This window comes from Amblyomma americanum, chromosome 8, assembly GCF_052857255.1.
Source record: "Amblyomma americanum isolate KBUSLIRL-KWMA chromosome 8, ASM5285725v1, whole genome shotgun sequence".
NCBI classification, from domain to species: Eukaryota; Metazoa; Arthropoda; class Arachnida; order Ixodida; family Ixodidae; genus Amblyomma; species Amblyomma americanum.
In genome coordinates this window covers 16367217-16394658 of record NC_135504.1, presented here as the reverse complement: position 1 = coordinate 16394658, position 27442 = coordinate 16367217, and the positions used below count along the sequence as shown (strand labels likewise).

At 44.0% G+C, this 27442-nt stretch overlaps 1 protein-coding gene across 1 annotated transcript; it reads left to right on the top strand.

Moving 5' to 3' along the window:
- The first annotated feature begins 232 nt into the window (after positions 1 to 232).
- Positions 233 to 27155, top strand: LOC144100980 (cytochrome P450 3A21-like). The gene is made up of 14 exons (XM_077633940.1): positions 233 to 391; positions 1062 to 1158; positions 2188 to 2240; positions 3526 to 3622; positions 5805 to 5930; positions 9793 to 10045; positions 12625 to 12755; positions 15135 to 15246; positions 15875 to 15968; positions 17258 to 17366; positions 17457 to 17545; positions 21662 to 21802; positions 24157 to 24322; positions 26949 to 27155. Exons 1-14 carry the CDS (start codon positions 336 to 338, stop codon positions 27030 to 27032), a joined length of 1608 nt encoding a protein of 535 aa, XP_077490066.1. The 5' UTR covers positions 233 to 335; the 3' UTR covers positions 27033 to 27155.
- The last annotated feature ends 287 nt before the right edge of the window (positions 27156 to 27442 follow it).

The window sequence follows — 27442 nt, the reverse complement described above, 5'->3', positions numbered from 1 at the left end:
TTTATTGCGTAACAGGAACAGTGCGGAAATCCTTGCCCTTATATAAGCAGCAAGAATCAACAACACAGGACTCGATTACTTCAAGGCTCTTTTTACCGCCTCTCGTCGAGTTCCTGATAAGCCTTCCTCTGGACATAACATATAAACCTACCATGGTGGCGTGCGCGCCAAAGTTGTAAGAGCTGTGAGATTATGGGTGCAAGAACTAGAGATAAGAGGGTTGTCTGCGCCTGCAATCTCCAACCTACCGCGTCCCGTGCGCGAGGTTCATTGCATGTTGCGGCTCCCACCAAGCTGCATGTGGAAGGCTAACCTGGGCCCGCACCGATTCAAGCATGCTTGAAGTCTTCCTTCTGAGCTTTCTTATCGCTTTCACAACATGGTTCGTCATGTAAGTACGTCGGTTTTTCGTAGTCCTTCAGAAGGCGCAACTTATGGTCCAACCTACAGGATTACAGCCGCCCTCTGAGATGAGCCTCTCGGAAATCTTTGCTTTTTTTTTCTCTGCGATAAAAAAAAAGCAAGAATGGGCAGACCTGCGGTCACAGTAAGCGAGAATAATAGCCGCACTTAACTAGGGCGAATTTCACTGTAACTGCCCCGGCGACATAGAGCACAAAAAGCAGTACGAAATTAAAAATTTTGTAATGAAGATTCGTTGTTCATTTCATGGTCTAGGCGCTATGGCACTAGATCACAACTTTGACAACTTTCTTTCGGGATACCTTTTGCAAAGTAAATTACTAGCGTTTTTTCTTGGGCTGCAAAATTAATCAGTGCAATGAATTGTCTACGATTCATAAAGTGTGCAGTTGTGCAGTTTGTGGCAGACTTGGAGTTTAATTAGTATAGAGGATTTCTATTACTGTCATGTAGTGACTCGTGCGACGTTTCAGTAGGTCGTAGCTGGTGGGACTGCTTTACCAATATGTGCCCTTTTTCAAAGCACGATGTTTTCTTCAAGTACGATGTCAAGGCCTTCCACCCAGTTTAAGAAATGTGTAAGCTCTTTGTAGGGGTAATGACGTCATTATAGCGGTTTCTGTAATGTTTCCTTTCAGACAACGCAAAAGAAGGCTATCCTTCTTCAAGGACATCGGAATTCCCGGACCTCCACCAAGTTTCATTTCGGGCAACCTCTCAGAACTTATCCGCAAGGTACTGTGTGTTAAGAGAAAAAACGAACGTCACTTTTTTTAAGGAACATTTTTTGATTCCGCTGTTATATCGTGAAACGGCAGCCCATATTGACTTCAAAAAACTAATTCATCAGAGCAGACATGGTCGGCGATTCAGTAAGTTTCACATTCCGCATTCTAGCAACGACCGACGTCATGTGACAAGCGTCTAAAAATATTAAGAAGCGGCATACCCACCGTAGGCAGAGCAGGATAGATAGCTTCCTTATACCGACAAAACACAGAGACGAGCCACCCCACTAAGACCCGAGCGAATTAGTTATCCCTACAGACTTACAAGTGAATGACCTCTCATTGTGTAACTAAAGGTGAAGAGCGCGTGTAGAAATTTGGAACTTGCTTAAAGTAGTGGAGAAGCCTGGATTAACAACCTGGCATACCTACTCTATATTCATTAAAATAACTCTGCCTTAAAGTAGTGTTCTCTGGCCGGGTAACAGCCAACAAAAAATTACAAACGCCAAACCATGAGCACTATATGCGGTTGCCTAGCCACATTTCTTTACGGAGCACGAATATGGACTCCATAAAGGAATGTAGCAGAAGGTTATGGAGGAGGAGGAGGAGGAGGAGGAGGAGGAGGAGGAGGAGGAGGAGGAGGAGGAGGCACGAGGAATGTGGAAGAGTGCTTCCTCCTTTCGCACAGACTAGTTCTGACCGCTTTAAGAAAGAGTGGTGCGTACCAAAGATTCCTAATATCGACGTGGGTTTTGATGTTCAGCCCCTTGCAGTATGTTGTGACAACCGCATTAACTCGTGCCGTTAGTCTAGATTTTCTGGGCTTCATGTATATATAAGTCACTTAAAGAACCTCTGGACCGAGCATAGAGGCTCTGCGTCGAGAGATAGGGACTATGGGTGGTTTCTTAATGACTCGGATTACAGACATCGTGCCAACGCTACTCACGGTGACTATTTTTCTCTACTTGCACTCTGATTACAGCGTCATTTCGCTTCCTATTAAGAACAGTACCCGTTGAACGTGCAGGGCTCAGCAAGGGCGATCCAAGAATGGTTGGACAATTACGGAGACTACGTAGGGTACGTATCATTCCTTGTTTCTACCACAGGTTTCTTGTGTTAGAAAACGTATCCCTCATTAGCACCTGCATTTATGAGAACAAGAATGCAATATGCCTAGGTTTTGAAACTTCGTACAGGCTACCGTGACAATACTTTCCAGGGTCATCTCATCAGAATGTTTTACCTCTGACTACCTATGGCCCTGAACTCACAGGCGCCGGAATAACTGCAGTGTCGCGAAGTTTCTCCATTAAAACACCCGTTCGATTCTCGGAACTACTTTCAGGAAAACCTTCGATTCAACAACAATCAAGGGGTGATTGCTTTCGCATAACTTTTCCTCGTAACTGAGCCAACTCACACATGTGCACTGCTGGCAGGCGAGACCCTCTTACACAGCATATAACGATGTCCTATGATTTCATCGATTATGTTTCCTTCGGTAAAAGCTTAAGCTTTAGACTTGCTCTTGAAAAGAATGTATCAGGTAGCGCGAGCCAGCACCAAGAATTCCCGCCGACCCACCGGAAGCATGAGAGCTGCAGTTTAAATTAAACCATATTGTATTCCTCTATTGCTCGTCTATTCGGTAGCAACAAAAATGAAATTAATGTAATTTCCGGAAATAAATGTGAATCCAACTGTTACGCTCTTAGCTTATCCATTATAGAGACGATCTTAGAGCTCAATGTACAATGCTTAGCGTTGCACAAGACCGCTTTCAAAACTAAGTACAGCTGTACGCAGTAAAAGTGTAAAAACAATCATTTAATGCCATAAAAGGCTTCGCCTCTGCACGTTTTAAACAAGCAATAATAAGCAAATTGGGCTATTTTAACTGTTTATAATAGCATAGATATTCACTACAAAACAACACATCTTGTCACTAGCCAAGAGGTTCAAGAGGCCAAGAGAGACACGATGTGTTTGTCGGCTGGCACTAGGCACTAAAAGCAAGAGGCTGGTAGGCATCCAGCATCAAACAAGGTAGTTGGGCGCCAACTCAACATCTGCGGCCGCTTTGTGGATTCAGTAGAGTTATAAAGCTGTGTTAATACTACCCTGACCTTCATGGCGCCTCTGTCTAATCATAGCTCTGCACACTTTGCTTTCGCCGTACGGAGAATGAATGAGTACAACCAAATAAAAGAACAGCATTTACGACTTGTACTTTCGCCAGCCTCTTGTTATATATCCAGGCGACTATACTTTCTCTCGTTCAGATTGGCACAGCGTTATCTCAGTCGCTTCTAGTGCAACATTTGGCGTCCTGGTTCATCGTCTTGCCATCTTTGTTGCGCAGCTTTTACAACGGCGCCTTTCCCGTTCTTATCGCAAAGGACCCAGAGCTGATTAAGAAGATCCAGATAAAGGACTTCGGAAACTTTCACAGCCGAGGCGTGAGTTGGACATTGCACTTCCTGTAATTTTCTTTTCCTGACGATGTTTTTAAAAACAGTTTTGTTCTTCTTTCTATGAAAGAGAAGTGAGGAACCTAATTTTTGTTGATCTCGAGTATTTGTGCCTTCGCTAAATATGTAATGTGCTGATGGATCACTGTGGCTGCTGTAAGACCGGCCGAAGGAGATTTTAAAGCCGAACTTGGATGCTGCGCAATGCGTGGGAGTCAATGAACTATAATTTAACCCTGTCAGCAAACTGTTAAAGTCAAATCACAATGTTTTTATCACCGTTATCACAAAAGAAGCGCAACTTATGAGTGCAGCTTGGTATTAAAAACACGCTTTCGTACCGTGACCATTTACAGTGCAGCTGAGAAATGCAATGAATGTTTTCATCCTTATACGGTACCAACGAAGTAATCATGTGTTCAGAGCGGTATGTTCTCAACCTAAACGTGGCACGAAATCATCAAAGATTCCGTGGCTGTCTACTTAAAGCCATAAAGTTTCTCTTAACTGAGAACTCTTAGCCTTCTGGGGAAGGGCCTGCAATCCGGCCGCGTTTTTTTCTTCCGTACCTAATAGCGTCGTCTACTCAGTTGGCATAATTGTCTGCATACATTTGCATAATTTTCTGCATACACTAAGGAAGTTACCCTGGGTACTGCGCGTAGATTTTCTGTGTGCACAGTACCGTCAAGCGCTCTGTTGTTTGCACAAATACACAAATAAGAGGTCAAAGGCAAGCTGGCGCCTCCCGCAGACGCAAGCAGTTGTTATAGTACTCTTGCAACAATACTTTGGCTTCAGCTTAGTTGCTACGTGCTTGAGATTTGAAAGTTAGCCGCAAAGTACGGAGACGAAGAACAGAGTAACAGGAATAAAAACCAGTCATGTGCTAAGGATTCTTTGTCCGAGCCTTGAAGCCAAACTTCAAAGGCACAGTTATACTTTACTAAGAAGTTGCTTCAGATTACAAAAACGAAAGCCAATTCTGTACAATTAGCACATTGCTCAAGTCAGGGAAACAAAATATCAGTGGTGGCGGTAGGTGGCAGTATAGAAAAGAATACTAAAGGTATTACACAACACTAGAAGTTAGAGACGAATTGAGCAAAAAGAAGCGAGCAAAAATGTAAAATGCAGCAGAAAAAAGACCTCTTTATTCCTTTCTTCTTTCAGTCCCTCCTTTATCCCTTCCCTTATGGCGCGGTTTAAGTGTCCCTTACGGCGCCGTTCAGGTGTCCGCTGAAATATGAGACAGATACTGCGCCATTTCCTTTCCCAAACAACCCATTCAATTCAGCAGAGAAGCAGGAACAGAAGCAATACAAAATATCTAAAGGTTAAAAAAACATAGCGCACAATAAACGAGGGCTCGGAAAGACACACACAGCGCTGTGTGTCTGTCTTTCTGAGTTCTCGTATTTTTTGGCGTTACGTTTTTTTACCCTCGAAATGAAGCAACAAGCCCAAGCATCTACCCTTCTAAATACAAAACATGATAACTACAATTTTGGCTAAGATGACTACGGACTGACAATCCATCTGCTGTTGGTGTTGGAACTTTAATTCAAATTTATTCACGTCAAGAATAACAAGTCTCGAACTCAATGCGAGAGAACTTGACTGCGTTTGTCAGCCGTTTTAGCGAAGCATTGAGCAAAGAGAACTTTTTCTCGCACTTCGACTTTCAGGGATACTATGTGCTCCCAGAATATGCAGAACAGATCGATGGACGTAAAATGTGAAAGAAAACGGCAGTCGAAAAAAGTGAACGTAATACAAAGTGTGCGTAAGTTATACAAAATTGTCATGCGTTATTATGCAATTCTGCTATGAGTACTACAACAATATAAATAAAAACGAAATTTGCGAGGTAACGTTAATGCATAAATAGTCACAGTACGCTTTGACGCATGCGCATGGTTGTGAGGGCAATGCGTTTAACAGGATAATAACGACCGATAATTAGAGCCACGCTCATTGGTCTACATGCGTGAACCTTGCTTACAAAGAAATGTTTTAAGATCTAAGATACTGGTATAGATAATGTTGTACCACGACTGGCCCATCTATTCGCTACAGACGTCACCGTCCTTGCAATGGGCGGCTCTCAAACGCATGTTATCAGGAATTAAATTGTGTCGTGGTGCATGGGACGACTTCGCGATCGCAGGTGACATCAGGCTTCGCCCGCGTCCATCCGGTCAACAAACAGAATCTGGTAAACACGCCGGGCGACCACTGGAAAGAGATGCGTAGCCTCCTCACACCTGCCTTCTCGACGAGCAACATGAAGAAGGTAAGCTGTGGTCACGTGACGAAGGTCCTTTCCCGCATGTGTTTGAGAAGTCGAGGCTAGAAAATCAGGGGTGCAGTATACAAGCATTTGAAGGAAGCCAACAATCAATGAAACCTAGAAAAGCCAAACAATTTTTTTTCAATTCAAGGTATATAGTAAATGATAACTAATAGTGTGATCCTTTCCTGTATGAAAACTGATTAGATAATAGAAGACAAGACTACCACATGCAGCCCAAAGGGATCCAAACCCATCACCTTCGTATGTCGCGTATGAGATATTACAAAAGAAGGCATGACGGTGGCTGTCCAAAATTGTGCTTTAGTGTGTACTCGTGTGACGGGTAACCTGAAGTTGTGAGTGTTCACCAGCGCCACTGTCATCCACAGCGGCGGACGCGGAATTTATTATAAAACAGCAAGTGCCCCAGGAAAAGTGATGAATGGTGAGGGTGGTAGCGGTTCCACAAACCATTTATGCTAATCAGTTATCTGCTGTGATGTCTATCCAGGCATGAAACACTTTCCTTCTTTTCACCCATCATGTTCAACGCATGCGCGAATTAAAAGGGAACGCTTCGCATTGCTCATTCGGGGGATAGGTGCATCAGTACCACATCAGTCAGCCTAATAAAAAATGAAATTGCTTTCCTTTAAGGTGCAAGGCTTCCTCCTGTCTCTTGTTTGTTGGTGATGTTCCAGGCTTTTCATTGATTTTCGTGCTGTCTTCTAGCCTGATTTGCGACCGCTATTGCTGCCATACTGATTTCTGTTTTCTTTTTATCTGTCTTTTCATGCACGTGCTGCTGCTGGTTCCAAAAAGTTCAGTGCGAGTTGGTGCTTGTGTTGTGTTTTCGTCTTCTTTCTCCGTTTGCGTTTTTTCGCACTCCTCAACCATGAATACGAGCCGGTTAGCCCAGTTTCTCCCGTTAATAAAAGCACATGTGCCGCCCACTAATTAGGCATTTTGAGAAGCACAAACTCGGCTCCTACACCTCCTTTAGTTCCTTCCCTCCAGGGAGACGTTTTTCATTTTTTTAACCCTTAGCTTACGGGTACAGAGTGGTGTTCATCTAAGTGCGCCGGTTAGGTTGTTTATTTGCCTTCTATCTCAGAGCAATGCCGCACATTACAGAGGAAAAAAATTTACAGGACGGTTTCGACTATATGTAAGGCGATATTCAGCGATAGCTGTTCAGGCGTTTAGACTTGGGGATATATTGAGGTAGAAAAGATACAGTTACCTCCAATCGCAGTGGTACGTAGTGGTCAAATGATGCACCCCTGCACTGGCAGGCAGCTGTTGCAAACAGAGTCACGCGTAGGCTTATGCGACCCAGGTTGACCATGCACTCACCGCAGGCACGGTTAACGCACCAACCGGTTACGCCGACGGCGACGACGCCGGACGACTACGACGCGCAAGCCATGGAGGGGCGCATAACAGCTGTCGCTGTAAAAACTTCAATCTGGTTTCACACTAAGGTCGAGCTTGTAGGCTATCTCTGATGTGTCACTGCTGCCATGAAACGTTTCAGACGAGAACGAAGCTAAGCGGGATCCTCAGAACACTATACCGAATCTTCGAGATAGAGATTGTTTTAATTCTCATTCTCGTAATTTTCTTTCGGCTGTCCGCTTCACCCCAACTGGGAAATTTCATGCTTTTTTTTAACTTGTTGAGAAGGTTTTGCAGGGTTTTATAGTCAGGAACCACAACAACGCAACAAACGCGGACAGAAGGGAGACTTAGGCAAGACAGGTGCTGTCATTAGCTGAACTTTATTGCAGGAAGGAAAGAATTTGTACGTCGTGAATCTTGCAAACAAAAAAAAAGAAGCAATTACGAAAGCGAGCATACAAAGCGCAAATTACCTGCACACGTGTCCAGCAACCATAAAACTCTGGCCAGTGAGAGATAACCCTTATCATGTCCTTATTTCCCCTCTATCGTGATAGGCCCTTTTAAGAAATCTAATTCACTTTGTGAAACCACGCCTGATAGGCGACTGGCGCAAGTATCCCCTTATGTCCATATTTGCTGCGCTTCGCCCAATTTGCCCAATCACTCCCACTCCAATTTACCAACCTTCCCAAGTTTAATCACTCATCAGGCTTTTACAGCCCTTTGTTCTTGGCCATTGCCAGCAATGAATGATCACCTTTCAAGAAGACTGAATGCTATTATTAGCTTCCGCTTTCCACAGCTCAACAGTGTCAGAACGATACATGACATAGCGTACGCCGTCACACAAAAGCTATAATTATCTGCATAACAGCCTGACTCTCGTGTTACAATGGAGAGCTGTTGTTGGCAATGGCGCCTTGGAGCTGTCTTCATGCACAATACAAGACTAGACGGTTACTGGCCTTCGGTTACAGAAACTTCCCGCCTGGCTCCCATTAGAGCCTGAAAGAACTCAGCTCAGCTTCGGTATCTACCTGGCGCTTCCGTACTACTGCAAACAAAGGTTCATGTCCAGATTTCTTGGGCAAAATTTTGAAAATTGAAAAATTGCAAGACACTCTTATAGAGATATAGAAGGTAATGGTCCATTATTCTGATATGTAGAAAAATCTTTCTGTTTAAGTGTTTCCATCGATCGCATCTAAAAGTTAAGACTCCCGTAGAAACCCAACGGGGAACGGTTTTGACGATAGCAAAAATGTAAATAGAAAAAAAATACAAGACTGCCATCGAGCGATATGCAGATATATTGATTCCTGTAGTCAAATCTTACACTATATTAAAAAATTGTGTTCATAAACGTTTTCCTGCTCGATCGCCGCAATCACCTGTCCATCAACATTTGTGAATTGTTTAGCGACTATATTTAACAGCGAAATATTTAGATACTTTACGTGTTTTGTTTGTTTATTATATCTGATTTATACATGTAACTCACCCCTTATGTAACACCCCCAATCTCGGGGGCTTTTAAGGTAATAAAGTGAAGTGAAGTGAAATGAAAATGCTCTTGTCCAGAATTGATGGGTATGTCGCGCCTCACATTCGCCCCACATCCAAAATTGCCATTTATGACAGATTCCTTGCCGTACGATTATCAATTGAACTGAAGACCTTATACAGCCACCAGTCAAAATGGTATGAATTGCCCGCTAGTACTGAAAGCCGCCAATCTGCCTGCACTACTTCCGGCGTTGACGCCGTGAGTTGGAACAGAGCTTGTTAGAAATGCTATACGTGCGACCACTCCTCTTAGTGATACCTAGCCAGTTTTAAGGTATTAAAAGCAAGCCGATTGATCAGAACTGAACTAAACAGCCCATGATGAACAAAATTACAGAAATTCACTGCTTGTTTGCCAGTTATGGCCTGCTAACATGACCTATACATTTTGCCCTCCAAGCATCGGAAAGCGCCCCTCCCATCTTCGCTACTACGATCGAGGAATTTTCTACTGAACTATAATTATCCTACTTTCCCGCTGTTGAATTTATAAAAATGCATTGTCCACAAGGCATCACCGTTCCGTGTTCGTTCTTGAGCAGCTGCCTTCAAGACTGGTGCATAGCTCCGCCCCTATCAAGGATTATCGACTTAACGCCAGAAGGAGGCCTCTATTGGCGCTTGCGGGCAAAAGCAGGTTGCTTTATATATTTACTTGATTCGTTTATTTGTCGATAGAATAAGCTTCAAATTTTTTGAAACTTACTTATTTATTGATAGGCAAATGGCTTGGTATTTACTTCCCTTCCACTGTTTAGTGCGTTTTTTGTGTGTGTGGCCATGTAATTGAATATCCGCAGGGACGATGGCGGTCATGTTTTTCGGGCCCGTCGGAGAAATAACACAGGAAGCCCTGTGAGCGTGACACTTACTGGGGAGATTGCAATCGCAGATGGCGGGCCTTATGGACGACTGCACCAACGAGTTTCTCGGCGTCCTCAAGAATTTCCACTCACAGAACAAAGTGTTCGAAGCTCGCGAGCTGTTCCAGAGGCTAACTGCTGACGTCATCGTTCGGTCGGCGTTCGGCATGAAGTCCGACCTGCAGCAGAAGACGGGCAAAAACAGCACGGCTGAATCGCTCCTTCAGGACAGCTTGGAAAGCTTCAAGCAGTTTAGGACTGCGTGGAGAAGCTATCTCACAAGTAAGAGAGGGGCAGGTTCAATTGTGAAAAGCCCCTGAAACTGAGTTCCCAGGCATAATGAATAGCAGTTGATTTTTACGTTGCAAACGGGTTGTTCCCAGATAGTCCGTCACCAATCATTACGGCTAAAACATATTTCGTGGTCCCGACAAACTTTTTTTTTCGGAACAGCAGGCTATCGTGTATAGCTATAAAAAATCATAGATGATCTTTGCCACTTATGCGGTGGTGAATGCGTAAGCATTAGAGTAAGCATTAGCTCCAGTGGCTAGATGGCGCTTCTTGTGTTAACTCCCCGCTTGTCCCTTCCGATGCTTTGACTCCGCAGGCACATCCCTGTTGCGCTGAATTGCGCGATCTCCAGCATTCCGCGGCCACCCGCTACTAAGCTGCTGAAGGTCAGCCGGCAGATGTCACATGACAGGACTAATGCTAAGCGATTAAAAATTCTGCCCCTACGAGAAAAGTCTATGACTTTGCAACTTGGTATCGTACCCGTGTGATGCAAACGGTCTTCTTGCAAACAGATAAAAATATTTTTCAACACAGTTGTGCACCGATCTTACGTTTCTTTAAGTCTCCTGCAATTATTTGCACCTGATCACACACCAGGATGCGTGCATGGTATATCGCTGAAAATAAATGCTATAATTCACGCGTTCGGTTGCGTAAGTGGACATAGCAGTGGGCTTGCGGCGACCACACGACTCAAAGCGATGTCGACGAAGCAGCAGAGTAATGCATAAATAGCTCGTGGCCAGTGAATAGGCAGGGCAACGCTCACAACATCATAGGCGCTTCCAATGCCGGCAAAACAAGACACAGCCGCCGTGGGTGGCTCAGTGGTTATTATGCTTGGCTCCTGACCTGAATGACGCAGGTTTGATTCCGGCCATGGCGGTCGCATTCCGTTGGAGGAGAAATGCTAGAGGCCCGTGTGCTGTGCGATGTCAGTGCAGGGTTAAAGAATCAAGGAAGTCGAAATAATTTGAAGGCCTCCACTACGGTATCTCTCATAGCCTGAGTAACTTTTGGAGATTCAACTCCATAAACCATAATCAATCCAAATGAAATTACGCTTATTTAACAAAGAAACATCAACGTGAAGAAGAGTGCGCTAAGGCACGTTTTAATGTCTGAAGCCAAGCTGGGAGCAGCAACAGGTGATTGATGGGGTCAATAATGATTGAATTGGGACATTTTGACGTTTCCTTTTTCCTCATATGTAACCAGAAAAAAACGGTTTCAGAGCTAAGTATAGTACCAGTGAGTGTAAGACAGTGCTAGTAATGCACCGATAAGCTAACATTACCAGAAACCTGGGACGTCTGCTAGACTCTACAAAGAAGCGCTGCGTAAGGGCGATCGAAACGACCAAGCGGACCGCGGACGAATAGGTCACGTGACTAGTCACGCGCCGCTCGTCCGGCAGCAGCTCGCATAAACACATGGCGGAACGGGGCAGCGAACGACGGAGCGGATGATCTTGAAAATTCGCATAACCACTGTATTCCTCAGACTACTCGTACAGCCCTCACCGAAGCCAGGCAGGTACCGGGCCCCACGACAGCACCAGCACAAAGGAAACCAGCAGGCGACACCACCACAACCACCACACTGATTTTAGTAAACAAAATCATCGCCATCCTTGCCCAAAATAACAAAGGAAGACATCAATAACGGATTATTAATGGGAGGAAGTTTGCTCGAGGATGGGAGCAAGCGCTCAGGAGTTGTACCTCTAGAAACGCAACAGACTGCCGCCAGAAACTGAGACGCAAAATAATAATAACAATAATAATTGTTTTTTGGGGAAAGGAAATGGCGCAGTATCTGTCTCATACATCGTTGGACACCTGAACCGCGCCGTAAGGGAAGGGATAAACGAGGGAGTGAAAGATGAAAGGAAGAGAGAGGTGCCGTTGTGGAGGGCTCCGGAATAATTTCGACCACCTGGTGATCTTTAACGTGCACTGACATCGCACAGCACATCGGCACCTTAGCGTTTTTCCTCCATAAAAACGCAGCTGCCGCGGTCGGGTTCGAACCCGGGAATTCCGGATCAGTAGCCGAGCGCTCTAACCACTGAGCCACAGCGGCGGGTTAGGCGGAAGAGCCTATCGCCTTTTCTTGACCAGAGAAGCATGCGTCGTCAGCTACACGAATCGGCTACACGAATCGGCAGTTTAGTCGGTCGTCTGCATGGGAGTTCGGTAGAAGCGTCTCAGCACCTGAATGGGCGCCCAACTTCAACAGGAAATCTCCGGAAAGGTTTCCAATTTTAAAATTGCACTTCGAATAAGTGGAATGCTAAGTAGTGCTCGCGCATTATCGAGTACAACAAGCAGAGGTAACTCTAAACTTCCGCTCGGTTTCCGGCATGATTTTTTCGCTGGGATATGACTGAAAGAATTATTCGTATCATTCAGTCTAATTCACAAGGCGCGTGAAACATCCCGCAATTTTGTGTCTCAGCGCAGAAAGAAAAAAGGCGATAAGAGGGGCCTGCAAGTAATCTTCAGATGTTTCGGATATCAAAAGTATGTCACGTCATGAAAGCATATTACCTCTTTCAACAGCTTCCTTCCCAGAATTCACTCCACTGTGGAAGCTGATTCTGACATTTGGTTCAAGATATGACAAGACGCCAACAGACAACATTATCGACGACATCACTCCGGTTATAGAGTTCCGACGCGGAAACCGTGAGGTAAGTACTTTCTGGGGAAGCCAATACCAGCCCAGCGCAACAGCAGTGCTATCGGGGTTGGTGAACCAGTGAGAGCCACGTGTAAATTGCTGATCAGCAGGATACCGCTGTGTACATATTATTACTGTACAGCATTTTTTAAAATTTATTCACGGATACTGCGACCTTGTGTACTAGGCCATAGCAGGTGGGAAACAGATTTTAAAATACAAAAAAGTGCAAATACAAGTTAAAAAAATACCAGGCTGGCTTTCGTAAAAGCTACTAGACGATAGACCATATTCAATCCATAAAACAGGTCATAACTCAATGCGCAGAACTTACCGAAACTCTCTATATATAGCCTTTTATTATTACGAGAAAGCATTTCACTCACTCGAAACCTGAGTTGTCATAGAGGCGTTGCATTATTAAAAAATTAAGTTGGGCTAGTTGGTGCTTTCTAGCGTCTGTCCTGTGTGTTTCTGCTCTCTGTCCTTTGTGTTTATTAACGCTAGTAATATGTCGCCGTCTGTGAATCAGAGGCGTTGCAGAATCAGGATATTGAAAGAAAAGCGTGTTTAAAGGTACCGGAAAAAATCTATAGCGGCTGCGCAGCCACCATAGTCCTCCATATGGAAAGTGGTAAAACCACAATCAGGAAAGGTGTCAGGCCGGAAAACATAATAGCTCCATTAGTATTCACTACTTGTTTGCAGGGGGCACTGAGAAGACTAGATTGGCTATAGTTTAGGAATCTCTGATTTGCTAACCACGTTGCATTTCAAAGTAGCTAAAGGGACGAATTGCAAAAGCATGGTCTAGGACTTAGGCAGGCAAAGCAGAGCCTTGGGAACAAAAATTAACTTGGGGAGATGTAAGGTAAGTTCATACGCCACGAAAGAACACAACAGTTCACGTTAGGAAGCGAAGCATTGAATGTTTTAAGGGAATACGTTGACTCAGAGCAGGTAGCAACTGCGTAACCGGATCCTGAGAGTGAACTAACTAAGCGAATAAGAATAGAGTGCACTTCGCAGGCCCTCTTATGACATTAATAGCACCTTACCACTACCTATCGATAAGAAAGTATACGATAGTTGTATCTTGACAGCAATCCTCTATGAGGCAGAAACTTGGAGGCTTAACACAAAGGCTGGAAATTAAGTTGACGAAAGCAAACTGAGCTATGGAAAGGAAAATGAGAGGTGTAATGTTTAGAGACAGGAAGAGAGAAGAATGGCTTAAGGGGAAAATGTGAGGTAACTTTATCCTTGTAGAAGTCAAATGGAATAAATGGGAACGGTCAGGGCATGTAATGTGAAGCCAGGATAATCGATGAGCTCTGAGAGCAACGGAATGAATATCAAGTGAGAGCGGGCATAGAGGAGGGAGGCAGAAAGTCAGTTGAGGGAGGCAGATGAGATCAGGAAGTTCGCGGAGATAAGGCAGCCGCAGATGGCACAGGACAGGGTTAAATCCTGCAGTCTACATTTTCACGCTGCAGATGATGATAATATGAGCACCATAATGCAACCTGTGCTGGTATATTTAAATATTTTGTCTTTATTACTTTTGTTTCTGAACATCAATGACGTGACTTCCGTCAACGTCTCGGGCAAAAATATAAACAAGCCATGCAGGAGGCTCTTCATGGTTTGTTTTGTTGTTACTGAACCACTGTAGTGTCAAACCAGATAGAAAGTTGTCGCTACTCTACAACTGTGTATGATACCGCAGAGGTCGATTACCCCTAAGGAACCCACCCTTTTCTTCTTCTTTGGAAGTTTTGTCTCCAGTAGTGATATGCATTTACGAGAAGCTGCGTCATGTTCAGGTGAGGCAGTGATACGTACGCAAGACACAGTATATTTTTTTCTCGCTAAGTAAACGTTGTAGAAGCAGCAGGAAAATATGGAGGGGAGGGCACATTACAAAAAAATGCTCTTTGTATTTAGCGACAACCTCCGAAATAACACAAAAAAAAACAAAGTGGTGTGGGAAGGTTACTATGGGGCAGAAACAGAACGCCAATTTTTTATGCCTACGTTTCGAGTCGACAAATATACGACAGAGCCAGTCCCAAAGCACAACAAAAATGTTTTTGTCATGCTGTCGTTAGGACAAAATTTTCTGTAGTATTGCGAACCTTTTTTTTTTATCGTGACATAACTGACTCTGTCGTTACGACAGGACAATGCATAGTACTACACAAGATCTCGTTGTTACGGCAGAAATTCATTTTGTAAAGTCCTAAAATACTACAGAAGACTCTGTTGTGACAACAGAAAATTTTCTGTTGCATTTCTCGGTATTGTTATTGTGGTAATGAGTTGTTACGTTACGAAAGGTGTTACGTCTTCCCTCTTCGCTTTCCTTTTCCCTTCTTCCTCTCTTTAGGCTGCAAGAACGGACATTTTGCAGCTCATGCTCAACGCCGAGGTGGAAGAAGGGGCCCCAGTTAACGTGCACTCTCTAGCAATAAACGACGACGCTGAGTCGACTTCCGAAGGTAACGTAAATACGCTGCATCAATTTTGTTCGCTGCTTTGTATTTATTTATGCAGGTATGACGTGGTTACAGATTTTCACTGCTGCTAAGAACGCCGCAGTGCAAAAGCGTGCACATATCTAACAATCGTGACCACTTTCCAATCAGTACAGTCGACGTGGTAGGAAAATAACCATAACATCGAAGAAAGAACCCCGATAGCATGTAGTTATGATGGGGAGTTATGATAGTCATGATAGTTATGATAGAGTTATGATAGTAATTTTTCTTAAGGAAAGGAACTACTCTATTTTGTAGCGATAGCTATATTATGGTAGCATTTCGAGCCGTCAGTGTGGTGGCCCAGCCACGGGGTGGCTTCGCCGCCACGCTTTCACGTGGTTGGTCACGTGGTTCGCACGGCGCCGTGGCTGGTCACGTGATTCGGAGTAGCTGGTGATCAAGTTCCACTCGGCCAGCTGTAGCTATCGCGTCACTCCATGTTTTACCAGGGCTAAACCACGGCCCGATTTTTTTGTCAATAAAGGAACGTAGAAGACAACACGAGGTACATAATTAAGAGAAGCTTCCCTGATCGGCGGGGCGTATTAAGAGAATGAAGAGCATTTACATGACTTCTCCTTTTCAGAAAGCGAGCCTTCCAAGGTCCGCATGGGCAAAAAGAAGCGCTTTCTGAGCAACGCGGAGATTGTCGCCAACGGCCTTGTCTTCTTTATAGCAGGGTATGCTGATCATTAGTTTGACAGCCTGGTTTTGATTGTTAATTACGGCTTTATAACCTGGCTTGAATCCAGAAATAAAGTGTTTGCATGAAGGCTTGTCGAAATAAATAAAACGTGCACTACGTTTTCGGATAAAATTAGACTGAGCACCATGTGCGCGAAATTTATCGCGAAGGATCAAGCGGTGGCTGGAAGCGACGAAAGGCGCCTTCGCGCGAAGTGTTCTGCCCGTGTAGGTGGCTTCGCCGTCCAGTTCTGCCTCCCCAAAATATTTCGCTTGTCGTGTCAAAGTGCCTTCGTGATTGGCCAGTCAAGGCTCCACCGGCAATTTCAAATTTGTCTTGTTGCTGTCCCTTATGATGTGTTTTCACCTCAGCAAGCATTCCGGCTTGCTCATCGATGCTGCAGCTGCAACACCACCAAAGAGAAAGTGTTCCTTTTTTCCAGGCTTGCAGGCAGATCCACAAAATTAAAAATAAAGATAGAGAAATCAGGTTGTACGTAATGAAGGGCCAAAACATTTGGAGTGGGCTGTGATTGGGCGCATCGCAGTGCTAGATGCGTGTCGATTCAAGTCAGGGCGCCTCATCTTCAGTGCCGCTGTGATTCAGCCGTCGCTGCATTATCACACACGATGCGTATAATCACTTACGTAGTTACTTACGTAGTTACTTACGCAGTTTGCTCATTTACAAGCAAATCGAGGTGACAGATCACGGGAGTATTTACTAAATCGGAGTTCGCCGGCTCCAAACTTTGAAAGCATATCTTCGCTGGTGCAAGCGGCGTCACTACACTGAGGTTTCCCTACTAAACCGACCAAGCGAAGGACGGTTATTTTCGCCGCGCCGTCTCGTAGTGTCGTCGTCTTTTTCGCGCACATGGAACACTCGCACTGATGCGCACAAAACGCTGCACATTTAACATCCAACTGTCTTCATTCTAGTATTCTAGAAAAGCGCTATCAGATTTATTTTGAGTTACTTTTTAACCTCGTATTGAATTAAAAGAAGGCTTATTTATGTCATCTGACTTGAAGGATATCTTTTCGATTCGTTTTTCCAGTAGACTTAATTGCCAACGAACAGTAGGTGAAAGCCAATATCCTGTATGCGCTAAACGCAAGATGCTTTATGCTTCTGAGGCAAGAATTCACTCATTAAATGTAGCAGCCTCGTTTCAGTTGAGCAGTTAGTTACAAGCACATTATAAAACGTTGTCAGCGTCATCAGCAGAGACAAACAAATTTTTTCGGAATAGTAAACCAGTTTTCTCGGTGTACATTCCAGGTTTGAAACCACGGGCACAGCCATGTCCTTCATGGCTTATCTTCTAGCAAAGCATCAGGACATTCAGGATCGACTCCGGGAAGAAGTGCTGGCAGTCCTCGAGAGAGATGTGCGGGAGTTCCTTTTCCTTTTCCGCTAAAATTAGTTATGAAAGTCATTCACGAACACTGATTTTAAGTTAACGAAAATTGCTTTTCAGGGAGCCTTTACGTACGACAACGTCTTTGGGATAAAATACTTGGACCAAGTCATCTCGGAATCTCTTCGCTATTACTCTCCTGTTGTTGGGTAAGCACTGTTTTGACCTGTTGTACTTACAGCACGGTTGTAGGATAGTATCAGTAAAGATAGTAAAGAACGCTTCTCATCTCATGGATGTTTTCAGTAGGCGACAATGTTTACGTAATGCCTATACTCGGGAAAAAAATCAATGAAATGCTTAGTTGTGACGTAAGTACGCTGCACTGCTGCCAGCTAATGGTGCATGCAAGTACGTTCGTAGGTATTTCAGGTTATTGGCTTACATGACAGCGTTGAAATAACTTTCGACACACATCGCACCCCGTAAACTTTTTCTCCCCGCTTTAAGAGCCAAAGATAGTATAGCAGCCACAGAGCAAAATTTTAATCTAAAGCCTCATTCATTGTGGTTATTCATTGTGATTAATTGGCCATTAATTCTTACAATGTTTGTTCAGTTGTAATACGATATTTTTAGAATTTTAATACGAAATATTTTCAAGAATTTCATATCTCAAGTGCAGATTTCAGCTTGTTTCTTCAATACTGTACTTACAGAATGAACGATAAACTGATTACATTAATTAAAAGGCTAGGAAGAAAACAGAACGCACACATTGTTGATTTAAAAAACCTCTAATTTCAAAGCACGCGTTCGAATAGCGCTTATACCGGGACATTCCTAAGTGGTGCAGCTCACATGCGCATAGAGAAAAGGAAAAGATAGAAAAACTTGTTATCGAGATGTAAATTTCAGGTATTTCAACTGTCAGTGACACACACACTACCCTCACGCGCGCATCATCATAGCAGACTGCCTTGTTTGCCTCTGTTATTTCCCGCGTGAGCCGGTCCTTATGCTTACCTATGTAGAGCGTATTCACTCAGCTCAACGTGAATAGCCCCACTAATACGCTGACAGCCGCACTTCACGCCTTCATGTCACGTGGTCATTGTGCGCCTGCGGTCGAGTACTGATAAAACACCCGTTTTGACCTGTTGTTTCCAACTGAAAGGAAGCACACATTGCAAAATATTTTTCTTGCACTGTACAAAGAGTTTTCTGTGTTTTTTTCGGAAAGCACCTTGCTTCTCCGCAAGTATCGGCACGGTTGCTATGAGTCCTACGTTCATAAAATTTCTCATAAGTCTCAGCCCTATAGACGGGGTGTGCCAGTTCTCTCGAAAATATATTTTTCCCTAGTGAACAATTTTTGCCTGCATCAAGAAAGCCAAACAGTTTTACAACGCCAAAAGCGACTGTAAATTTTCAAAGGCATCTGCAAAGCTCTATAAAAAATGTCACAATGCTTGGAAATTGACATAGAAACAGCAAGATTTGTTATATAAGCGGCGAAGACATAGCTGGAGAAAATTTTTCGGGGAAGCTCATGCCACCAGAACTAATAAAAAATTATTTTTTCTTCTGACAAAAGAAGTCGTCATGACAATATTCAGAGTATTGCTGCTAAACTCACTTTTGTGAGGAATACAAAAAAAAAATGAGCAGGAGTTGGACGGGAGGGGGGGGGGGGGGGCGGAGCTTTAGTCTCCAAGCCTACTTCCGACAGGAGGACTTGTCTGGGCCCGTACGAAAATACAGTGAAGCGAAGTTCTGTTTTTAAAACGTTGACTAGCAGATCGCTGCTCCTCGTCTAGATTAGTTTATATTGTTTCGTGTTGTAACGAATACTTCTTCCTACCTTTTCTGTACCGTGCTGTCAGGAACATTATGTACTGCATTTCCTAGCTGGCATACCTAACAACTACTCTTCTGATGTGTAGCCTGTTAACTTAATCCGAAGCAAACCAATCAGTCCTATAGGTCTAGCGTACACTACGAAAGAGCTGCAAGTCAGCTATGCACAGTCTTTGTCAAAGTATCCAGCCCAAGGCGCCTGCTTCTGAGCCCTGTAGTGCGGCTTCTTTTCCATGCTCAAGAACCCTACTCTCACTAAGGCAGGATGAACTTAAGTTCCCAACCCTCCCAGGCTTAGGAGTGTCAAATATGCTAAATCTCTCTGCTACACGGCTTACAATCAAACCGCTTAGGCTCTATATCTTTGACAAAGACTGTACTTAATTGTGTATATAGCGCCCGAAAACCTTACGAAGATTGCACAGTGTGCAGATGTCACAGTTGTTTTCCTAGCTCCGAGTAAACTTTGCAAGCTGCGTTGCATGGCTAGGCCTCAATCCGCGAAGGACAAGGGGTGTGAGAAGAAGTGTCAGTACAAATTTGGGGAGTTCATTCAAAGTGTGTGCCATTATCCTCTCTGTTTTGGCATGTTACTTTGCTGAAAAAAGGTTGTATCATGCAATAACCTCAACAGCCTTCATCTTAGAAATGCCATACAATTTGCATTACATTGTATGACATCTGCAGGACAATTGTGCAATTTTACGAAAATGAATGGCATTTTTATTGCACTTATATGATAATCGTATGACATTTGTGTGACAAAGTGTATGAGTTTATTGCATCGTAAAACTAGCAGCACACCATAGGGACATTGCGTCAGCGGCCAGCAACACTAGCATGACTGCACTGCTACGCGAAGGTACGAGAGATACATTTCTTAGCGCACTGCAGCTCGTGTGGCTGTTCATCTTTACTAAGTGAGGCTGCCATACTAACTGACCACTAGGGGGTATTTACTCATTAGCGTCCACCTTGGCGGAAGCGTACGGCTACAAAATAACGCTTTACAGCTTTCTTGCCAGTGTAATCTACTGGCTGAACTTAAACGAATAACTAATTACTCATTAACTGAACTATAATATACTTTGGGAGCCCTCCCTAAAAGCGTTTGAATAAATATTAACTGGCGCGAAAAATACAGGAAGCCATACAATTTCCCGCGCAGCTGATGAGTATATCAGTGCACGGCCCTTTTAAGGGTGACAACGAAAAGTAAAAATCCTGACAACCACAGGAATTGTGGACAAACGTCTATAGTTAAAACGCTTAGTTTGCGCGGTTGCCACCAAAGGCCACGTGGCGCTGCGTACTCAAAATTAACGCGGGAAGGGTACTGTACATACCAATGAATTTTACGGCGTCAGGACTAGTCTGTGTGAGCGCAGCAAGCATTCTATAATTCACGTTTTGCACACTGGGAGATTGGTCGTCAATGAGTGTCGCACCCTCTGGTTTTCTCAAATTAAAATCTAAACATTTCAATAGAGTTACGCGGTGTTCGCTACTGGCAGCGCAGAGATGGCGCTAGTTGCTGGTGTCTAGGAAAACTGAGCATGGATGCACGAATTTTTATTTCTCTTCTTTTCTGTACGTATCAGGTGCACCGTTGACGCTTCTCACGCTGTAAACTTGTATATATATGTATGCCTCTACTATAAATATGGATAACGTATTTGGCTTCGTAAAATCATAATGGGCATGTGTTTCCTGAATAAAGGCGATGGAAACCAGTGCTCTGTGTGTGGTGCTTCTATCGTGTCTTTATGTTAGCGCTGTTTGTTCCAATTTATGAAAAACTGTTTTCCATCAAATCAAGTGCCTGTACCGCACCCGTTCATATCTGCCTAAAGTCTGTTGCAAATGAGTCCTTAGAGCAAGCTGCACAAACCTCTCCGAATTTTAGTCTCGAAAATTATTGAGCTTTTCGCGAAAAGCCGATGCTGAACTGGCAGATATAAAGTGATCATCTACGGGCAGAGAAAATGTTGCAGTACAATAAATATAGACTTGATGCTGGAATTGAAATCGCCACTCAAATATTTCTCTTTGATTAAGCGTCATTAACTTCTGCTAACCTTTAGTTTCCAGCAAATGCATTCGTTCCAGTTTATAAATAGTCCCGGCGGCTGCCACTTGAATGTTTTTCATTATCAGTGCCAAACATTCGCATCGCAAGCACCATGCGGTCTAAGACTGCCAGCTCAACAAAAAGAAAGGCACGGACGTCGGCTGGCATGAGCCCTATCTGGACGAAATGCGATAGTGAAAGTATTTTATCATCTCACGCCACGGTTGACAGCCACTTCAAAGGCTTATCTATACATGATAAAACTTTTTTTCGAACACTGCAAGATCTTTGATTCCGTTCTCTCTGTAAGGAAGCAAGTGGCTAATTTTTATCTTGCACGCAGCTTGCTGAGTAAGGTGCCGTGCAGAGGTTGAAGTTCTTTTTCTTTGCGCAGGTTCACCACTAGAGCATGCGCCAGCGACTATGAACACAACGGTATAACCATACCAGCTGGTCTCAGCATACTGATTCCCAGCTACCACATGAGCCACGACCCGACCTTTTGGGAGAAGCCTGACCAATTTGATCCGGAGAGGTAGATTTACGCTTGGGCGGGGGGGGAGGGGGGGGGGGGGGGGTCTTCATCTTCCCAAGGGCATGACTGACTGAATGACGTCGGCTGATCAGTGATCAGCAGCAAATTTTTCTTCCATTTCTGCATCTATTCTGAGGCCTTCAACTCCCGAATAGCGCTACAAGAGTGGTGTAGAGACATGAAAACAATAGAACCATGTGCAGAAAACACTGTCTGCCATAAACAGAACTATTTTGTGGGAGTGTGAAAATCCATGAAAAGAATCTAGTGTGGAAAAGTCACATCAAGCATATCTACGTAAGATTTAAAATACGTCACTGAAATCCGCAGAGAACGATATAGTGATTTATTTTAGAGTACCCTTGAAAGCGCTTTTTCGCGGGCATCACATGATGAAATAGGAGAGGGTGTTTGTTAAAACAACAAAACAACCATAACCTATCACTTTAAAACTGATTACTCTACTTAACTCTAGAGAGAAGTGAAAAGGAGCTTCAAGATGACAAGAAACATCACAGAAAAAAATACAAACATTAAAGCACGTAAATCTCTCAATCTTAAATAGCGTCAAAGTAAAATTACACGGCACACAATGAAACCGCACAACAGGAAAACTTGCACTTAGAAAAATATAAAAGGATGATATCACTAGTATTGTAGATTTAGTTACAAGGTGTTTCAGGCAAGCGTGCCATAAATTTTTAAATATAGGCTTTCTAAGGTATGCAGAAGGCTTATGCGGCAGAATAATTCGATAGTCGACGGATATTAGAAATTAGGAGAATAAATTTCAGTAGTTAGCCAGTTAACTCATCTGATAATTAACTTTTCAACTATCACAGTTAGCCAGCTGGTTGCAATCAGATTTGTAGCCGGTCGATAGTGCCAGCCGTATCATTCTTAGAATTTCTAAAACGCAGTTAGCCTCAGTGCTGTGGTCCAATAGACTTAAGCTACATCGTACCAACATGCATGCATTTTCAAGAAGCATGCAGGCAAATCGCTCCCTCCAGTGCACGTAACTGGTCTAAATACACAAATTTTGCCTAGCCACAGCGCTGAGGGTAAAGTGTTTTCGATATTCTAAAAATTGATATCTTTATTACTGACCACCAGCTACAAATTTTTAATTACAAACAGGCGTCTAGCTGTTCGTCTAAAAAGTTAATTATGAGAAATTAGTTCAATGACTAACTATTAACATTATTCCCTCGTTTTCTGATGTCCTCCAACGCAGTTATCATTCTGGCATATAAGCGGCCTCCGTAACTCAAAAAACTTGTTACAAATTAATCGCGGTCTTCTCTGAAACACCTAATATTATTCAAAGGGCGAATTGTTTCTTGAAATCTGGTTTGTGTCCGACTGAGTAGGGATATTAGATTTCAAACTGTTCCACACGATGATCATGCTACGCAGTATGAACAACTCTGCGAAAAAGTATGGCCTGCGTAGTTAGAATGACAGAAAAGCACCAGTGGTTTTGGAATGCTTCAGTGTTAATTATGACGTATAATTTTGGTCCGGATGCGAGGTGGTAGACGCGTGTTTCGTTCTAGGGTGGCTTAGAGGAAGGAAGGAAAGTTAGCCTGTGTTGTGCAGGAGTGTGTTGAAGATCGCGTTTATGAAGGCCTAAGCAACGGTTTTCCAATGCCGATGCACCTGGTGTACTTCTTTTCGTTAAAAATACAAGTTTCCACAATTTAAAAACTTTGTTACATACATTCTTCGAGGCGTATGTTCAGGCTGGATTGAATGTTGTTTCAGAACACTTATTCCAATCTGGAATCCGACAGCGGCCACCGAAGATGTTATCGAGCGATATGTGCCAGCTTGGTCAAAAGTCTTAAGGCAACAGCGTTCAGCTGCACCGAAATAAATGTTTCCATAATGTGCCGTGTAGTGCATCATGGAAAACATAAGTCAAGCAGGAAGCTTCTCTACCGCAAGAAGACACCTACTGCTGGCATTTCATGGTCATTCGGTCTTTAATAGTCCCGTAATGGCTTTGTCATGCGGCTGAAGAGAAAAGCCTTTGGCCTAAAGACTTTTGACCAAGACTGTACATGACTATGAGCTTTTAATACTGGATAAAATTCCTTCACAGCTTCTAGCAAGGCGTCTTGTATGTAGGAAAGAACTTTTTTCACGTCAAAGCTAAGCTCAAAAATACATAGCGTTGACAGCATGCAAATTTCCAAGGCATCGCAGTAACCTAACTAAGCACGGTAACAAATGGGCACAGTTATGAGGAGTGAATGCTGCCTTCCTCTTTTTAGCAGTCACAAAACTAGCCCTGAATTTCTAATTTTCTTATCTGATTTAGCTGATAAGTTCTGAATTTACCATAACAGGTTCGGCACCGAAAACAAAGGCCAGATAGACCCTATGGTCTACCAGCCTTTCGGCCAGGGTCCGAGAAATTGCATCGGTATGCGATTCGCTCAGCTTGAGATGAAACTCACCATGGCCAAAGCACTGGCCAAATACAGGTTCGTCCTCGATGCTCGTCATGTCAAGGTAGGCCCTGCTGAATATACGCATATTTGAACGTTTTTCAAGGTAGGAGGGATGATGCTAAGGCTTTCAAGAAAAGCAGGTGGAAGGCATTCGTCCGTCCTTGTGTGGATAAATGTTTCAGCGTGTTTTTCAAAATTCACTTCGTTATTACAAGATATGTTCAATTAGCGTACGACATACAAACACAAACACTTTCTAGCACGCTGGATGAAAAAAAAATCTTTTCATGGTTTCTATGTACATGATAGCAGGTATTTCGCTCGGATTTCGAGCACTAAACTTCTTTGCTGCTAGTAAAGGCAGATCTGGTACCATAATTCCACGCGCAAGCAATAGCCTATCTCACGAAGAATGAGAAAAATTGCCATTAAGAAAATTAGTTTAAGAGAGTAGACTAATCTGAAAGTCGGAAGAGGCCTCGCTGTTTAGACGACTTGTCAAATAAGCAACGAGATCAGGAGCCCTGTTTTGGAACGATCCTTTTCACAACTTGTTGTTTGTATTCTTTGTCATTACTGGAGGTATTCCTGCCAGACCTGGTGGTCGTCGTTTTGCTAGCTGTCCACCCTGACTTCAGAGGCGGCAGCCACCGCTGATAAACAGCAGATAATTGGTAGAGAAAAGGGCTGCATCTAATTAACAAACCAAATGCAAAACTATATATTTGAGGAGAGAGCCAACCAGCAGGCATCAAAGAGGACTGGTGAAAATTACTCTTCAAAACGCAGTTTTTGGCAGTCGTAAATTGTGCTTTTCCTGTCCGGTACCCGTGATTGAGTTTAAGACCAGTTCAGAAATGGCGCGGACAGGTTGGTGATGATAAAAAACGCATATACGTAGATGAGCCAGTCTGTGCCTTTCACTAAACTATATCATTACCAGAGTTCAGGGCAGTGACCTAGTCCACCTCTTTTTTGATCACATAGAGCACGACATAGACCCCTCATGTTAAGCCCCCACCCAAGGGCCCTTGAGGTATCCACAATAAATAAATCTGACAAGAAACTAAAGGCCTTAGCTCGTTTAACAGTGCCTGCGAAAGTTCGATCCGGAGAACTCTACATCTGTGTGGCGCAGCTTTAGAACACTCGATTACAGAGCGATGTGGATGGACGAGATGAAGAATAGGCCTACACAACTACTAAGGGACACAAGATGATCATGTGAATGATTGTATTCACATCATGTCAATTTTGGAGGGTTTTTTTCTTGTTTTTGCTTGCAAACATGGTCTTGACCGACAGACATATGAGTTCCTGTTCTCTTTTCATTATTAGGAAAACACGATTGGAGTCCAAGGTTCTTCAGGAAACGTGTTTTCCGTCTCCCAAAATTGGTGTCAATTATGGTCATTTCCACACAGCGCCATGGTTTAAACACTGACAGCTTTTGAAAACGGCCCAGCGACACGTCGGGACGTCACTGCTTTTAACGTCTCCGGAATATCACCTAGAAAGTAACACTTGTGGAAAAGTTCATTCCTTTGCGCATGCGGGCAACGATGCGTCGGAGAAGCACGCTAACCACAACGAGACGGCACATGCAGTGGCGCGAGCGCTAACCAACCGCGCCGCTGCAACCGACCGTCCAACGTGGTGTAGTGCCAAAGACCCCATGACAACATTCAATGAACTTACGCAGTTTTACCGCCTCGCTCGAAGGACTTTCCCACCCCCACACCCGGGACTGAGCCGAGCGGAGGTTTAGACAACTACAAACTGGTTCTTTACCGACCCCGGTGTTAATGACTCATCTATACCCAAACTTATATGAAAGTGATGTGTGTCGCGTGTGCCAGCGGGAGAGGGCAACTCTGACGCACATCCTATGGGACTGCACAAAATTCCCCGACGAGGCTTCTAAAAGCATAACGATTCCGCCGCGACTCGCGGCTGCGGCGGAATGCTCTGACCGTGACGTGCAAACCTGGGCCGTCCAGCAGGTCTCCGCGGCTCTTGAGCGACAAAGGCCTCAGATCCTCCGCTGAGTTGCCGCCTGGGCCCCCGTCACGGCGCCATTAGGTCATGATGCAATTAGGCCATGACGTAAATAAAGTTGTTCCTCCTCCTTCTCATTCCTTTGTCTAGTAATGGGGCCGACCGGCAGGAGTTCAAGCAGCGCAGTGAAGAAGCAGACGAAGTGCAGCTGGGATTTTCGAGTGACGCCCGTGAGTGTGTCCGTCGTGTCGCCGTTCGACCAACGCCAACCGACCTGCGCTTCGAATAAACGCCTTTACAGTCTCTACAATTCTTGTTTGGGAAAAACATGACCTCTGCCTTAGATACGCAACAGATCGCAAGGCTTAGTGGCATTGGCTCTGAGCTGTCCCGAATTTCCGACAACAGTGCTGCGCTGTGCTTAAAAAACAGCACTGCCTTTCGCAATATTGCCGTCTGTGTATCGGTCCTTCGAAAATGCTGCTGAAGCTATACATATATGACCGGAATTTACAAGTAAGTGTTCGGAAGCGTAGCTCACGCCTCCCGTAGAGATAAAGAGCTTAGATTGCAATAAATGTGTCCTAAATGAATAAAAAGTCACAGCGAGGACACCGGGTGATTTTACTGTTTTCGAACGTATGGCTGCTTTCTTGTGGAGATTAATTTCTTTATTTCTCGCCTTGCAGGAGAAAGACTTGCAGATTGGATCTTCTTTCATCTTCGCATATCCCGAGAATGGAATCTGGCTGAGAGTCGAAGACATACAATGAACCGCCTTTCCCCTTAAGCACCGCCATCTTCGAGCCCAGTGGAGATCTTTCAACGGTGCATCATCTGCGGGAAAGGCGAAAAAGATCGCAGTGGAAATAAAACGGCCGTCATATATTTCCTGCTAGCTGGCGTTCGATGGCACTTTAGTCGTGTTTTCTGATCGCTGGCGCCTCGTTGGCTGTCGTTTCCAAAAAAAGCCGCTCTAATAATTCTGCTTTTATAAAGCGTGAAAGCTATGCCATTACATCCGAGTGCTGCATGTCTGTTGCAGCGTAATGTCCGCCCTATTTTCCGGAGATTTTTGCTAAAGCTAGTGCAAACAGACACAGCCATTCAGGACGCGGGAGTAGTCAGTCGACAGTAGTTAGTCGATGTAGGACCAGCCTTTGCCAATACAGTTCCAAGATTG